The 17023-nt window shown below is 35.7% G+C and overlaps 1 protein-coding gene across 1 annotated transcript in view; it reads right to left on the bottom strand.

Annotated features, from left to right (window-relative positions):
- Positions 1-967: 967 nt before the first annotated feature.
- The window catches only part of VAChT (Vesicular acetylcholine transporter), a 31699-nt gene continuing 15643 nt past the window's right edge, over positions 968-17023 (bottom strand). Inside the window, exon 2 of the mRNA XM_068765597.1 lies at positions 968-4196. Coding sequence (XP_068621698.1) covers positions 2212-4005 — 1794 coding nt within the window. The 5' untranslated portion in view covers positions 4006-4196 and the 3' untranslated portion in view covers positions 968-2211. The remainder of the gene's footprint in view (positions 4197-17023) is intronic.

Genomic DNA, 17023 nt, shown 5'->3' on the forward strand with positions numbered 1-17023 from the left:
TTCTGGTATACAACACGAGATGAGTCCAGTTTCGTTCGTCATCATCTCAGATGGTCAAAAATCACCATGCTCAACAAATGGAACAGGAGGTACGTGGAAGGCTTCGGTAACGAGGATATTTTTTCCGGAAATCGAGTTGATTTATAGCGCGATCCACAAAATACGTGACATGGTTTTATCCTAAATGCTCACGGTTCATGAAGGATTCCCAAAGTATCTACAAGGGTTTTAACTCAAGGAAAGTCGTGGTAATTGACCCAGCGTTGGACCAAACCGTGGTGCATCGTTTGCTACCTCGTATTTAGAAGATAGAGAACAGAGTGTAATATAGCAGGGAAGGAGGATTGAGAGCGGCAACATTGCCTCCCTAATGGAAGATGGCGATACATTACTGTAAAACAGTAATAAACAATACATTAAATATTAAAAGAACGGAACGGTGTAAGAATAATGGTGAAGAATGGGAGATAATGAAAGGATGGTTTCTAAATAAAAGTTCGGAATGAAAATCTAAGGATAAAAAACAAGAAAATTCCGGAAAAAATTGAATTTAAATACTGAAAATTATTAAATTATTTAAGAAATCAAGGTCCCTTTTTTAACTATGATAGAGTGAACGAAATTTATAAAAAAAAGGATAACGGAAAGGAAGTCAAAAGGAATGTATTTGTATGTGTATGTGTATTTAGATTTAACACTCTTACATACACCGGTAAAAGGATCTTGTTAGACAGTCATATATATGTCTGGACTTCATTGATTATTTATTACTAGTTATTTAATCACGACATAATCTTGAGGCGCATTTCTATGCAACTACTTGACGTATAAAGCAAGGCAATAGACAACTAGCGCCATCTATCGGCGTATCGAAGTAACAGCGTTCGAATATATATGTTCACATCTGCTGTACTTTCTTGTAAACTTTATTATTTTAAGTCATCGAAGAGTCTAGTCGCTGAAATTCCACAATGACCGATCAATCTTCGCGTAAAGTAATTCTAAAAATACAACATAATTCTAAAAATACAACGTAATTCTAAAAATACAACTAAATTCTAAAAATACAACGAGTATATAAGTTTAGATCGGGACTTTCAGTATTGACTGTACAATTAGTGAATATACTTAGTTAAAACTAACCTTAAGCTAAAATGAATCAAAAGATTCTGATATGTATCGTTACCTTGGTTGCAACTTATCACAAGTTGATTATCTAATCTTAATTAATTGATATAATAATTGATTATGTTATTAAGAATTGATATAGAAGCGATTTCTTATTCTAATATTGCTGATATAGCTGAATATAATATTAATAGACATATAATATTACAATTATAATATTTAAAAAATATTTTATTTTTTTATCGAACGATAAATTGTTAATACAAGAACATTTGCACAAAATGTAATGTCACATAACACAACATCCTATACAAATATACGATATGTTTATGATACGAAAGACATTTTTATATGTATAAAGTTTTTTTTATAATATATAGACATAATACGGTATATTATAAAGTGTAAGATATATTTTAGGCCTTGCCAATTCGTGCAAGCGACTTCAATAAAAAGTGTGATTATGTATTTCAGAACGGATTAAATGTTGGAGGTATTCTTAGAATTATTTAATTTTAGATATCTACAATACCCGGCGATAAATATTGCACATCGACCTTTGGAAAGAGACAATCGGCTCATTTCGGCTTTGTAGAACGTTATCTCTGTCACACGAAATACAACGACTGACAAAACGTCACATAGGTGGTGTGAGTGTGTGGTCCAAAGGTCGATGTGCAATTTTTATCGCCGGGTAGTGTAACTTGTGTTATCTTTGTCATGTTTTAGAAATTTAAACGAGTGACTATATTTCACCTTGATATAAATTATTATTTTAATACATTTTTACAGCTATTAGAAGTAATAAACAACAGTATAATATAGTAATTTTCGAACAAGATCAACAAGAAATAGCAGCGTTTGCTCTCAAAACAACGTCTACGGTGGAATATGTTTTCAAGTCGCCATGTTGTTTTATTAGTGTTCGCCGTGAATAGTTTTATTAAAAGCACTGCTATAGTAGATATCTAATACGAGACGCTTTCAGTGATCGAACTATAGGTAAATATCAACTATTACACATTTATAATTACACAACAAGTTATTTCAAAAATATAGACAACAACATCGAATTGGAATGCTCTAGAAGCCTTGCCGGAAGGGGTTCCTAACCGCACCGGGTGCTGGACCTGGTGCAGGAGCAGGAGGAGCTTGAGCCGGCGCCGCTGCAGCTCTGAAGGGGTTGCTTGGTGAAGGCTGCGGCTGAGCTGGAAGCTGTCGCACAGGAGCGATGGTTTCCTGCTGCGAACTCTGCTCGTAACCCTGACTGTAGTTCTGATACCCTTGATACTGCCCCTCTGCATTCATATCCACGTTAGACTCCTGAACAGAACCAACTTGCCCCGAAACGTTAGAATACTCCAAGTGGTTCTTGAACTCTCCATTGACCGGCTTCTGGTCTTGCATGCTGTAAGTCTGGTATTCCTTATCCGGCGGGTCCGACATCAGGATGTTCGCCTCGTTCTCGAATGGCTTGAAGTCGTAAATGTGCCGGAGGTACATCAGTACGGGTGCGTATAGTAAGTTGCTAAACGCGATGAAGAGGTTAAGTGCGGTGAAGCCTATCATCTCTACTACTTCTCCGGCGATGATCGGTCCGACAGCGTAAGCGAAGGAGTAGGAGATATCGGCGATTGCGTAGATGCTGCCGTAAACTGACACGTACCGCACGTCGACGAGGTAGCCCAGTGTTGGGAGCAGAGCCGTGTCGATCAGAGCTATCCCGAAACAAATACCGCAGATGGGAATCATCAGCATCTTGTAGGAGTTTGCAAATGGTATTATAAAGCAGCAGAGTCCTTCCAGTGCGAGACCACCAGCCGCCATCAGCCACTGTTGCTGTGGATACTTCCTTGCCATCTTCACAGTGATTATCACGCCCAGGACGTGCGGGAAAAACGCCGGCAGCCAGATCATACCAATCTTCCAATTCTCCTTCGTGAGATTATCTTCCATCCAGAGCGATATGGTCGGCTCGAGAAAAGCCAGCGCCACGTTCGACATCATCAAAGCTCCCGCGCACACCGCGATGTAAGGATCCATTAAAAGTTTCCATATCGGAGTACCGCTTGGTTTTGGTTCGTTTGCCTCCTTCATCTGAGTTTTTAGCGGCTTCATAACAAGTAGAAGCATGAAACCGTCTATCAAAGAGATCAGAGCTAAGATTAAGAACGGTACTTCTTTTCCGGCGAACTGATACAGAGCACCGCCGAACGGTGGCGCGACTAAACAACCAAAACTGATAAAGGCGAGAGCGATTCCTAGAGCCTTCGAACGTTCAGCCTCTTCTGTGAACCTGTCAGCTATCATAGCAAGGCCCGAGGTATCGGCGAACGCTGATCCGACCCCCTGGAGGCTCCTTGCGAAGAACAACATGCTGTAACTCCTTCCACAGGCAAATATTGAAGTGGAAAGGAACATTATGATCAGGCCAATCATCATAGGTACGTCGTACCCGATGCGGTCGATCAGTGCTCCAGAGAAAGGATTTATCATAAGCTGAACTATAGCCTTGGAAGCGAATAAGACACCTGTCGCGGAGTCCTGGCCTTCGTGGGACGCCGGTATAATCTTCGTCGGTATTATGGTTCTGTTACCCTCCTTGATCGGAGGCAGAGTAACGACGTGGTCCATGCCTGCCTCCCCCCATGCTCCGATGTAGCGCAGGTAGTCCGGGATGATGGGCACTATGACCATGTACAGCATGTTGTCGAGAAGTAGGGCTATAGATACAATCACTAAGATTATTTTCCTCTGCGAGGTCGGTTCCTTGATTTTCTCCCACAGGATCTCTCGCACCTCCCGAACCTCGAGGTTTATCACGGGGATGGTGTAGTTGTCGATCTTCTGCCATATCGTCTGTGGACCTTCTGCCATGTTTGCGTATTTCTGTGTGTCCTCTTCGTTAATTATTATTCCTCGGAGTAACCTTTGAGCATGTTAGCGTAATTGTCACAATGTACGATGTGCGTTGCGCCGTCGCCTCTTGCGTCGAATAAGTTTAAGCGTGGCTTAGCGCGCATTGGACCTGCACTCCGCGCCGCGAACTTCGAATGGGACTTCGGAACCTGACAACAAACAGAAATGATCATTTTATTATCATTTCCTCGTACAGTGGCGAGGGGCCGCGTGGATGCGGCATTCGTTGTTTCAAAAGGAATTTGAGTCGATCTTTGTTTCTGTTAGTTGCATGGTTCCTCCGTCCCAACCTTCTGAATGTTTGCGAAGTGGATATAAAACTCAAAGACGATTCAGAGTCCTTTTGAACACAGCACTGAACTAATACGATAACAACACAACAATTTATTTGAGATAAACTATATGCACTAAACACACTTTAGGTAGACAGGTGACTGATTACCGCAGAGGCCTTAAGGTTTTGGTGGGGATACCACGGACCGGCAAACTTTGCGTATAAGGTCCATCCAGAAAGTAGACAGATAATCTTGCTAAGGTAAGACAGACCTTTTTGGATTTATTTATCATTAGTAATTAAAAACAAAAAAAGTTACTAAATATAGACGTAACTTAAGACAATAAAAATATTTGAATGAAATAAAATGTGAAATAAAATATATAGATAAATGAATCAAAAATCTAAAATAGCAATCCAGGAGTAGCGATCAAGGATAAGATGCAAGGTATGAAAGGTTAAGAAATGGATAGAAAAGGAAAGTAATGTGACTAAAAGAAGAACAGGAGAGAGATATTAAGAAGGATGAAGAAGAGTGAAAAAATAAAAAAAGAATGTGAAGAAATGATTAAACAAAACTTTTCCTGTGAATCCAAGACAAGGTAGTAGAAAGGTTCTAGTTCTTGGCGGTATTATTGGAAATCGATAGGGGAGACATATGCACAGGAGTAGAAGATTTACGGCTTTAATGAATATAGCTCTTTCTAGGTTAAATTACACATTTGTCGATATAATTCTATTTACACAGAACAACTGCAGGTGGAAGTAACCTGGTACTGTTCTCTGGTCAGTTTTGGGTAAATTTTGACGTAGTAAACGATGAAGTTGTACAGGTGGTCAAAAGTGGAGATGTTTGACATTATAGGGTGAAATCTATAGTACTATCAAAACCTCTGTACCGTGCCTTAGGTACTTCGCGGTTATGCGAAAGGGGGGAGGAGTGAAAGACGAAATATATTTTGGGAGTTATATACGTGAGAGGCCTATGTAGCAGTGAATATCTTACGGAGAATCTAACTGGTAAAATAAAAAATGTACCAGCGAGGAAACGAATTCGACAACACAAAAGAAAATCGCTGAATGAGAAAATTCGGCGCGATAAAGACGAGGAGAAAATGCTCGCAACGATTTATTTCCCGGAAATCTTTTCAAATAACTTGTAAGAATTCAGCGACGATCGGCTGATTAGATGACGAGCCATTTTCATCCCGAATCAGAGACGAGGGCGTCCCCCCGCCGAGGCCGTGTAATGGATTCGCTCTCTGCGACGTGCACCAGACAAATTGGATTTTGGTCAAACAAGTCGTTAGCATTGTCTACGGTATTTTGCTTGGGGAGACTTCTCGTTGCTCGATATTTATTTTAACATTTTGGAGACATGCTTCGCGAAATTGTGTATCGAGGCAAAAAAGCAAATTGAATTTTTTGTTGAAAATTTTTTTCATCGGTCAAACAGCTTGAAATATGACTCAAGAAGTAATTTACCAGTGTTAGTTTTATAATTTTTTTACCATAAATTACACACAAATATGTATATACATGTATACATATATATAACATAGTGGTCATAATATTTTCTTGGTAAAAGTTTTCTCTAAAATAGTCGATATATAAAATATGGTGCAAAAGTAATGTCATAATTTGAATCGGTAGCCATTTTGTTATAAACTTAAAAAAAGAACTGTTGTAAATAAAGTTTAATAGAAAGTGTAAAAATCAATGTCATTAAAATTACACTTTTTAACCAAATGTCAAAGTACAGTGACATTTGACGCCATTTGTAAAAAATAATTTTGTTATTATTCACATTATGACATTACTTTTGCGCCACCTGTCATATATTATTATTTATATATGTTAGAACTGTAGTTCTTTACTGATATTACGTATTGATTTACTTTTAGAGCTTCTTCCAAAACTAATATCGCGAAACCCGGCCACCGCTACGAACATGAACTATTCACTCAACATTACGAACAGGAAAAAATATATATTCGCAAAAGGCAAAAGCTGGCGAAAGTAAATTACAGTTGAAAGGAAACGAAAGCTCGTTTCTACACACGAAAGCCGACGTTGTATTAAGAATTGAAGTGAATTTTTGTAATAAAAGCACTTTGCGAGCTTTGTGAAATTTCACTTTGTTCCGACACAATAATACATTATTTTCCCAAATACTATTTTAACAATTCTTTTCTTATAAGACATAAATTATTTACGACGTATTTTTTTGTGTCGTACATCATAAATTTGGATTGGGAACATAATATTTCGTTCATCATCGTATAAGCTGATAGACGCACACTACAAGGCAAATGCCTCCCCCAATGATCATCACGATGACCGATCTAACGCTGCCCGCATCACCGACAACACACATTGGTCAAAGACCTTCGTCATCAAACATTGCGGTATTTGTGACGAGAAAAGTTTGTTCCTTTTTTAAAAATTATTTAAATTTTTTTTCTTCTTCTCATTCTTTCTCTATTCAAATTTTTTCTTAATAAAAAAATGTTTTCCAGATTAATTGAAGTTGGTTAAATTTAAATAATTAATAAATTATATTTTACTATTTAAACATAAGACGATACGAATAAAATGAAAATATAAAAGTCATGATTTTTTTGCAAACTGTACTTGGAAATGTATAGTGTTATTTACTAATAGAATAAAGTTAAATAGTCTTTTTGTACAAGGCTCTTATGAACCTAATGTAATCCAAATTATTACATATACAGTATAGCAATCAGTGAGCGCTAGACCATTGTAATGTTATTAAAGCTCAAAGTTTCATCGCATGTTCAATGCTGTTACGAAATATCAAATCTAAAACTTTGCTAATATGTTATATATCACAAGGTGAACATTGTTTCATTTCAAACTGCAAATGAACAGAATATAGTTCACAAATGTTAGTTTTGATTTATACATGAGAATTTAATCAAAAGCACCAAAATAAAGTTACGCAACGAATATATGTTGCGACGGAAATTACCCGCAATGCCTTCGCTGCACCGGAAACATCGCGTGAGCTTTTGGTAGCGCGCGTGCAAGAAGCTTGAGGTCGCCGCTTATAAAACTACCTTATTACGTGTTGATAACCTTAGCTTTTAGAATCAATAGTGTAGTCAAAAATTTTTTATTTTTATTATTATTCATTTCACTTATTTTGGATGATTTTGTGTACCTTAAGAGAAGAATATAAAAAGGTTACTTTGATTCTTATAAATAGCATTGTCTTGACAAAACATGTCTCATTCGTTCAGTCATTTATTTGAAGTTCAATTAAAGTTATAATTAAAAATATCAATAATAAATCTAATTACGTAACACGTAATTATGTTGCAATTGATGCAATAATTCGTACGCGTTTTTTCAAAATTATTACAATATATCTCGACTTAAAATAAAACACAAAAACAATTCTGGTCCGAGAAAACTCTCAAAAACATAGTAGTTTATTTATTGTTTACAGTTTAAAAAGTAAATTATTCCCAAATCGTATTATGAAAATTTATTCAAAATTTTTACACTAGTAAGATTTTATTACTATATTTTGGACTTTTTTTTAATATAATATGTATATATATAAAGTCGCGATGGCCCATTAGAAATTCCGACCAATGTTTTCTATAACCATTTTTATTTAATACACAATTAATATTCGATGTATAAAATTATTGGACTACCATTAAAAACATTAAAAAACGCATATCAAAAGTATATTGTCGTAAAAATCTTTTTATTCCATAAAATAATATTTCGACGATAATCCTTGGCAGTGATATCGCTTGATTATTTTGATTTAATTCAGGCTATATCTGATAAAGTGTATATGTATAAATCTGTATTAAACTTTATTAAAAGATGTATTGTTGTGGAGTTTCTTCTTGTTTCTTCTCCACAACTATAACACTTCGCAAAGCAGAGTAGAGTCAAAAGTAAAATAGATTAAAAAAATAATAAGTTGACGATCAATATGATTCTGTTATAAGTTCCAATGTTGAATAAACGAATTATATCTTATCTTTTATCTTATCTTAACAGGACAAAGAAATGTGGTCTCTCACTTTAAGCAACATTGGCACATAGTCATCTATCATAGTTCTCTAATATATCGAATCATAAATAGGAAGATCCGTAGATGAAAACAACCGACATTGACCAACGGATAGGAATGTTCAAGTGGCAGTAATAAAACCAAATAGCGCACTGAACAGATAACCATTTGAGCCTAAAAGTCAACAGACAGACGATCTTGTTAAAGTTGTTGAAAGACCCTGCACGCGGGCCGCATCCAACCGCTTCTATTAGAGGAACTGTGCCCAAAAGTGGACATCCCACGGCTGAAATAATAACGATAATCTGATGGTTATAAGAATTGAAATGAAGATGATGGAGTATGGAGAATTGAGAGTAGAAACAAAGGGCGCAGAAATGTGTCCTAAATTGACAATAAAATTAATTGGGTTCCTAAATCGTGTGAAGTATTCTGCCGAAGCTGTATACACAAGATAATAACAAAATATTATCGTAATTTTAACAAGGCGTAAAAAAACGAGGCGAGGCGCGTTCGAAATTTATAATGGCTGCCGAGCCCCGAGGGGCGAAGGGGGCGCGAGCGAAGACCGGCTTGTATTGAATGTAAACAGTCGTATTAAAATGGAATGAAATTGCAATTTCTGTGCGAGTAGGCGGGTGTACACCCGCACGCTATATTGGACCTTCAAGTTGATTATAATGCATTATTTAAAGTTGTTTAACTTTAATTTTCTGACCTTATACGAAGGCACATAGCCATTCAGGGAGCAATAGAGATATGCAGAAGAACTAAGATCACCGACATAGCTCGAAGATTTGCTTGTCTAAAATGAAGTGAGCGGGGCTCATAAAGCCGTTGTTAGTTGGGGCCGAAAAGTTCTCGGGGGATGACCAAGAGCAGGTATTCAATAATGTATAATTTAAATAATTAAAAAAATACACAGTTCTGCCGTATTTTTTCACCTTTTATTTTTAGACATAAGGCATTACATTTGTATAAGTGGTAAACTCATTTTTATAACAAGAGATGTAATCAGTCTCGAGTTGAATAAAGCATGTAAATTTGAATATGGAAGAGGAGTTCTTCAGGTGAAACGAAGGCATAACAGCGACCGGAAGTGAATTTAAGAAGCGAACAGCACCATCTTAGGTGAAAGGCATTGGATTTGTTTATCGCTTTCATTCCCCCTGCTATATTGAGGACAGAGACTTATTTATTTAAAGTATTATTTTTTAAATTTGTGTTTTATCAGTCTCCTCTTCTTCCATTCTTTCCATTCTATTTCATTCTCTTACCATTTATTTATGTTCCATTCACATCTCGCTTCTCTTCCTTTGCCACACCCTTTTGGTATATCACAGTACAGTTTCAATTTTTGATTTTTATTTCAAGACTATTATACTTTTATTATACTATCTATATTTCATTTATACTAATTAACAATTAGTTATCTTATCCATAGTTTATTTATAATTTTTCAGTAACACCTTAAAAAAATGTGGCGACACTCTATCTCCCATAAGGGAGGCGAAGGTGTCACTCTCTACCTTTCTTCCTAACTCTATTTTACAGTCTGGTCTTGATCTTGCAAATACAGGCATTGTGGTAGATCTTTATTAAGCAGTGAGTAAATTCATGATGGATTTCTATTACAACTATGTAATATATATTTTAATTATAATCGATAATACGAGAGTGTCAATATAACGTCCACGTGTACTGTCGGTGTCTTCAAAGGGCAGGTGAGTTAGGGCGAGTTAATTTGGTGTAGGGAGATCCCGGGCACACGTAGCGCAGGGGGCGTTAGGGGGATCAGGGGCAGCTGACCCGTTCCCAGCGAGGGGCGCGGGCTGAATATTTTATAACCTCTTTTTTTCAGCTTTTACACGATTGATTAGTCTATCATCATAAAGTTTGGAGAGTTTATGTAAAAGCGTTAGTCTCTAACGTTCTCTGAATATTTTCAAAAAGGTGATTATATTTATACATATTATTATACACATACAATCACATAGAATGACTTTTTACGTAATTTGAAGAAAGAGAGAAGAACCTATTTTGTTAGAAATTACAATCAAATTGCACTCGTGTATAAGGTACGAAGGTGCCAAACGCACTATGATCTGAGAGCTCGTAACAAACACATACCCTTTTTTTAAAAAAAAGTAAACACTTTTTCATATTTTAAATGTGTATTTAATTGCGGCTCGCGTGAAATCAAATTTCGAATACTGTCTCTGACTATCAAAGAACTTGGCCACCTCTGGTCTAGAGTAAGTTCGATTGTAAAAAATAACCAATTTTATAGTTTAAGGTAACAGAAAATCTAAGAAGGTCTTTTTGCGAATTGGAGTTAAAGAGAGGGGTGACACTATGGCCTTCAAATGAAAAAAAAAACAATGTCACCGGCTTTCTATATTTAAATATTATCACATAAATATGAAAGAGGTTATATATTAAAATAAAACTTGAAACATAAGGTCGTGTGAAGCATAATGCATTAAATGTCATAAAAAAATTTGTAAGTAGTAAACTTTGATTTCAAAGATTGTGGATACGAAAGAAGTCAGAAAAATAGAAATTGTGAAAGATTAGAGAAGAGAGTCGGTAAAATATATGTTGAAAAAATTATTACGAAATAAAAATCTTTGTTATTTTAAGACAGAAACTAACGAGTGGTTTCCAAAATCGGAGGCTATAAAAAAAGAAACAAAATAGAATATCTAGATGGCGAGCAATAACAAATTTAAGCCTCTGAAGAAAAGGACCAATATTTAGCCACTTCCGCACATGCAGTGGTAGTCGTGCAATGAAATGCACCGCCCGCCAGCCCGCTGATAAATGCGCATGCGGCAAACTGCGAATCACACAACCGCCACCACCAAATTACTCAACACGTGATTCACCCCTCCACGGGGCATCTTTAGGAGTTATGTTACACCGATTAGTGCCAAACACAGAGTCACTGGCGCTGGCGGGCGGTGCATTTCATTGCACGACTACCACTGCATGTGCGGAAGTGGCTAAATATTGGCCCTTTTCTTACTTAGGATGGACTTCCGCGAGGTAACGCTTGATTCCATTAAATTTTTAAGCCTTTGAATTAAGGTTGTTGTTAAGCATAAATTTTACAAAATCATTGACGTTATGAAAATCAAAACGCCCGGCGCAGAACCCAATAAAACAAACGTTACCTTTGTGAAAGGAATTTGAAGGGTTCGTAAAGGCCATCGCCGGCAGCCGAGGGGTGGTCGACAAAGGACGACCCCGCTACCTACCCCAGCCTCCCCGCTGCGTGCCACTTCGCTCACGCGACGCGTCGAACTAACGAGCAACGCAGGTCCTGTCTGTACTTGTGGTTACACTCTTGTATATCCTTCATTAAAGTAAACTATACTCTTCCAAAGCTTTTTTGTCTAGTGAAATTCGACATTTATTTAAATCTTTTTTAAAAATGACTCTCAATTTTTTTAATAAACACGGTAACACAATAAAGAAAATATGTTTAAAACTAGCTGTACTCTGCTCGCATTGCTACGTTTTGAACATTTTTAAACATATATATATATATATATGTTTATCTGTATGTCCTTTGTAGAATCATAAACTATGAGTTAGATCAGGTGATGATCTTCAGCAAAGTTATTGTACATGATCCCATGAAGGTTTCTAGGTTATTTTTTTATCAAAATATTACTCAAAATTAATTGAATATTTGCGTAGTCTTTCCTACAAATTTATTTTTAAATAATATATATATATATATATTAAATAATATATATATATATATATATATATATATATATGTATATATGCACGTCTTTGTACGTAAAGAAACTGAACTGTGTTTTAATTTAAAAACATTAAATGTTTTTTTTTTACACTTGACTGACAGCTCTCTTATATGACACTATATTATATATTTCACGTTCGACCGAGATAATATTAAAAATAATTAATACTAAAGGTAACAAAAACACATTTAATCTCCTCTCCCGATGAGAAGATAAAACATCAGAGCTGTGTTATCCTAGCGTGTTAGTTTCGAGATATGAAAAAAAAATCACTTTTATTTCTTGTAGCCAGTATTTATTTTGTATTTATATGATTATGTTTTTATATGTTTAATGTTTTAGTAATTTTAATTATAATTTTTTTTGATTCTAATTTCAATTTTCCTATTACATTTTAATTTTAATTCCTGATAAAATTGTAACCGTTGTAGTTTATGTATGATAATAGACTACGAAAGTTATACATGTTTATTATACTTGTAATTGCTAATTGATAACGAGATAATAAACTCAGGTTCAACAAGTGGAGGACATTGCCCGGGATTCCCCTAAGAGATCGAAATAGGAATGTGTAGATCCTTATACAAAGAAAAGATGATATAGCCAATTTGGTTGGCTAGTTGAAATGTCAGCTAGCAGACCAAATAGCACGCAGAACAGATGGCCAGACATGAACAAAGTAAACAGGCTAATTCGTTTAAGTCAGTTGAACTGGATACAGGTTTATTTTATTATTATTAGGATCCTTATACCACAGACAGACACCCGTGCCCTTCTTTTTATATTTACGTTTAATATTTCCGAATCTTTTTTGCTCACGTTTTTTCATGTTACAGTGTTTACTAAGTCTCTTGATCTATTTATACGACCTAACAATGACCTGTTTAAAATTACGTTTCGTGTGACCACTTCCGTATTTCTTCTCCATATTGGCATCCTCAGATTATTAACTGTATAACTGTATGCAGGCTTATTTGAATGATCTTGAAAGTAGTTTAACATATTTATTACTATTATAATCTGATCTTATTGAAAATCTACGAAGTACATCTACGTTCAGCAGTGGACTTAAAGTTATGCATATTTATTGTTAATATATGCCATTTAACATATATATATATTTATATATTTATTTATGATTATTGTCAATAGAATGTAAGTGTAGTAATATGTAAATCTAATGTAAACAAATACACAACTCTTTTGATTAATCAAACTGACTTGTATACTTAAACGAAGTTGTCTAAACGCCTTGTAGTTGTATGAGCAGTAGGGAGGTAACTATTTGATGTTATTGTTCTAGAAAGCAGTGCACAGGCACTTTAAGTTAATAACTAAGTGGTTAGATATATATGCGTCAGCGAGCATCGATCTATTGGAAAGGTTGTACTGTTTATGTAGTCTCTTTTGACTGTTTACTAGCTTAGGTTGCGGATGTTATCGCCTTTTGTAAATATGATTATTTCATCTCTGTTAAGCATAGTTCTTTTATTTACATTCACAGTAATTAAATCGTAGTTATTTGGGTATTTTTGGCATTTTAAATAAATATATACACACCATACTGACATTGAAACTTGATATCGAATGTCCTAGAAATAGATGACATATTCGAAAATGTGAAAAGTATATTAAAGCTAATTGTTGAAAATCATGTACAAAAATATTACTACGTAATAAAGAATGGTCATAAGAAAAGTGTATAAAAGGCCTATATCATATTATATATTTACAAGTTTAATATTTTAACCTACCTTTGATTCTGAATCTAGGTAAATAATATTATATACTTATGTATAAATGAGCAGTTGTAACAACGGTACAGGTTTGAGATTTGCGATCGTATATCGCAGATTCGATTCTCGGCAGTCTTACATAATTCACACTTTAATTATATCGCATTATCACTGCTCACAAACAAGTTTGCAAAGGATAGCGTGCAGCGTCCTATGCATACCATAATACCACACTGTAGTGGAAAACCCCCCTGCCAAGCGTGGCCATTATAATATACCCCCCCCCCCCAGATATATGATAGATATATATAGTCCTGGCCCTTAATATATATGTATATATATGTATATATATATATACATATATATGTATACATGTATGTATATATATATATATATATACATATATATATATATATACACATATATATATATATATATATATATTGCCTAATTATCGTAAAATAGTATTAGTGAAGTCAGAGATGCTGACGTCAAACATTATTTCTTATTTATAGATTGAATCAAACCATTACTTTAGTACTGTAAAGTAGTGGTAGCCGGGCGGTAAGGACAAATACTGGGGTCGTAGGTCGCGGATTCGATTTTTGTAGTACATTATTACATATTTCACACTTTATGCATTTGTGGTGGTGAAATGAAATAAACGGATGCAATTGAGAAAATCTTAATTTATTGTACACACAACCACTATACAAAGGTAGACGCGTCGGAGCGAGAGTTTATTACGGTGTGCTTGCGTGTGCGCTGATGAGCGGCCGGACCGAGAGTGAGACGCGCGCGCCGAGCGACCAGGGATCCGGGCCGCTGGCTCACGTCACATCGTTAATGCGCTAGGGCGCGCATGTTGCCGCCGCGGACAGGACAGTCCGACGTAGTGGGACTGTCCTGTCCGCCATATCACTCCCCCCTGAAGGCCATGTCTATGGACGATTTTATAGTGGCAATCCTATATATTAATTATATAGGATTGCCACTGCTCACCAAAATTTACAGAGGATAGGCAGCAGCGTCCCTTACCATAATACCACACTGCAATCGCCAACCCGCCTGCCTAGTGTAGCGATTATGGTATATCCTCCTTTATTTACATTAGAGGGACCGGAAAGTTATGTCGTTTCTGTCGACATATACAAACAAAACCGATTGATTTGTTACCGCTCTGGCATTGACTTTGTATACTATATAGCAAAAGGTTGTTGATAACGAAGGTGAATATATTGTTCATTAGAAATAAAAACTTGTTAAAAATGTAGTCGCGTGAATTTAAGTAACATTACTTTCCGCTCCCCCTAATATATTTGGGGAAGGCCTGTTCCACACTGTACAATTACTTGATTACAATTTTCTGACATAATGTGATGATACAATCTCTGTTTGTAAAATACACTTACCTATATGATAGCCTATTAGATGTTCTCTAAAAGGCACCGCTCGACACTACCTTTTTCAACACTGACATGAGCAAATGATAGCTGAATAATTGTTGATTAAAAGTTTAATTGTGCGATCCCTGGGTAAAAAAACAGGACACTTAGATTACTCTGTTGACATTTCAGATCTGTTCTGAAGACTAAATAGTATTTGTTCTAAATCCTGATCACCTAATTTCATGGTGGTGATGGTATAAATGATAAATAACTGACTTCCGGGCTTCTTGTAGTTGATACTCCATGTAAGATCAAAGACCCGATGATAACATTCGATAGAATTCGTTCAAATGCGGAGAATAAACATTTTTATTTCATAATAAACTAATATTTAAATGACAAGAATCCTTAGCAGTGATATCGCTTGATTACTTTGATTTCATATAGGCTATATCTGATAAAGTATATGCAAAAATCTATATTAAACTTTATATAAAGTTGTGTTGTTGTGGAGTTTCTTCCTGCTTCTTCTATACAACTATAACATCTTGCGAAGCAGAGTAGAGTCAAAAATAAAATAGATTAAAGAAGTAAATAGATAAAGAGTTGGTATCTTATTAAAAGATATTTGTAACACTTTATCAATTTATTTAACACACGAACAAATTTTTATTAGCGCTTGAGTGCGAGCAAAAAGGACGTGCATTCGTCGTGGGGCTCTGGGGCGCAATGTGCTCTGCGACCGAGTGAAAGCGGGCAATAGAACAAAGGCGCAAAAGAAATAAAAGAAACAAAAGAAACAAAAGTAACAAAAGGTCTGCGCCCGCGTCACCGGTGCGTGCATGTGCTCGCTGCACTAATTCGGCACACTAAGTTCGCCCGTCGGCTACGCTCGCCCACAAAATCTTACACCTATTATTCATTCAGACATCACATCAGTGTATATACGACTCCCATATAGATAATAAGTTGACGTACAATATGAGTTCTTTTAAAAGTTCCAATGTTGAATAAAGGTATTCTATCTTTTATCTTTTCAAACATAACTTTCTGTATCTTATGCTTTAATGTAATTTCATATTCGTTTAATAGAAATAATTTGTACAAAAAAATAAGAAGCAAAAATTTTCTTTGACGGAATTTTAAAAGTTGTCGTCTCCGTGTATTTTTTGTGCCAACTAATGTTGAGTGGCGCATCTGTGAAGTGTACGGCCGCGGCGATAGGGCACGCCGGAGGGCGCTTGACCTCCCGTCCCTCCTCGCAGCCTCTTTGTCTACCGGCGCTTTGATACTAACGAACACGGTCCGTTGGAGATATCAGAGCATTTAAAAAATACTTTGTAAATTAGAGCAAGCAACGAGCAGTAATAATGCTGTACCAACATCATTAGACTTAGAGTTTGGATGTATGAGTTGGATTCTCACAACAGAAGTACACGTTTATTTTTTTTTATTTAAATTAAAATTAACAATAATTATTTCAGCTTATAGACGCCCGCTTTGAGACAAGCCTCCTTTAAAGCCTTCTCCTTCTTCGCCGCGTCTATTCGTGGTCGCCGATCTTTGTTCTTCTATCTCTCCAATTAATAAATATATAATAAATGACATATATAATAAATAAACAATATAAATGTTTATTTACATTTTATAAAAGGAACAGTATAAAACTATTCATAATTCTATTATTCTTTTATATCTGTTCTACTACATGATTGAATACAGATATAGCAGATTTAAAAGGGTGA

Source organism: Battus philenor, unplaced genomic scaffold, assembly GCF_028537555.1.
Source record: "Battus philenor isolate CCGP_79_NKW_IND1 unplaced genomic scaffold, ilBatPhil1.0.hap1 SCAF_10, whole genome shotgun sequence".
In the NCBI taxonomy this organism is placed as follows: domain Eukaryota; kingdom Metazoa; phylum Arthropoda; class Insecta; order Lepidoptera; family Papilionidae; genus Battus; species Battus philenor.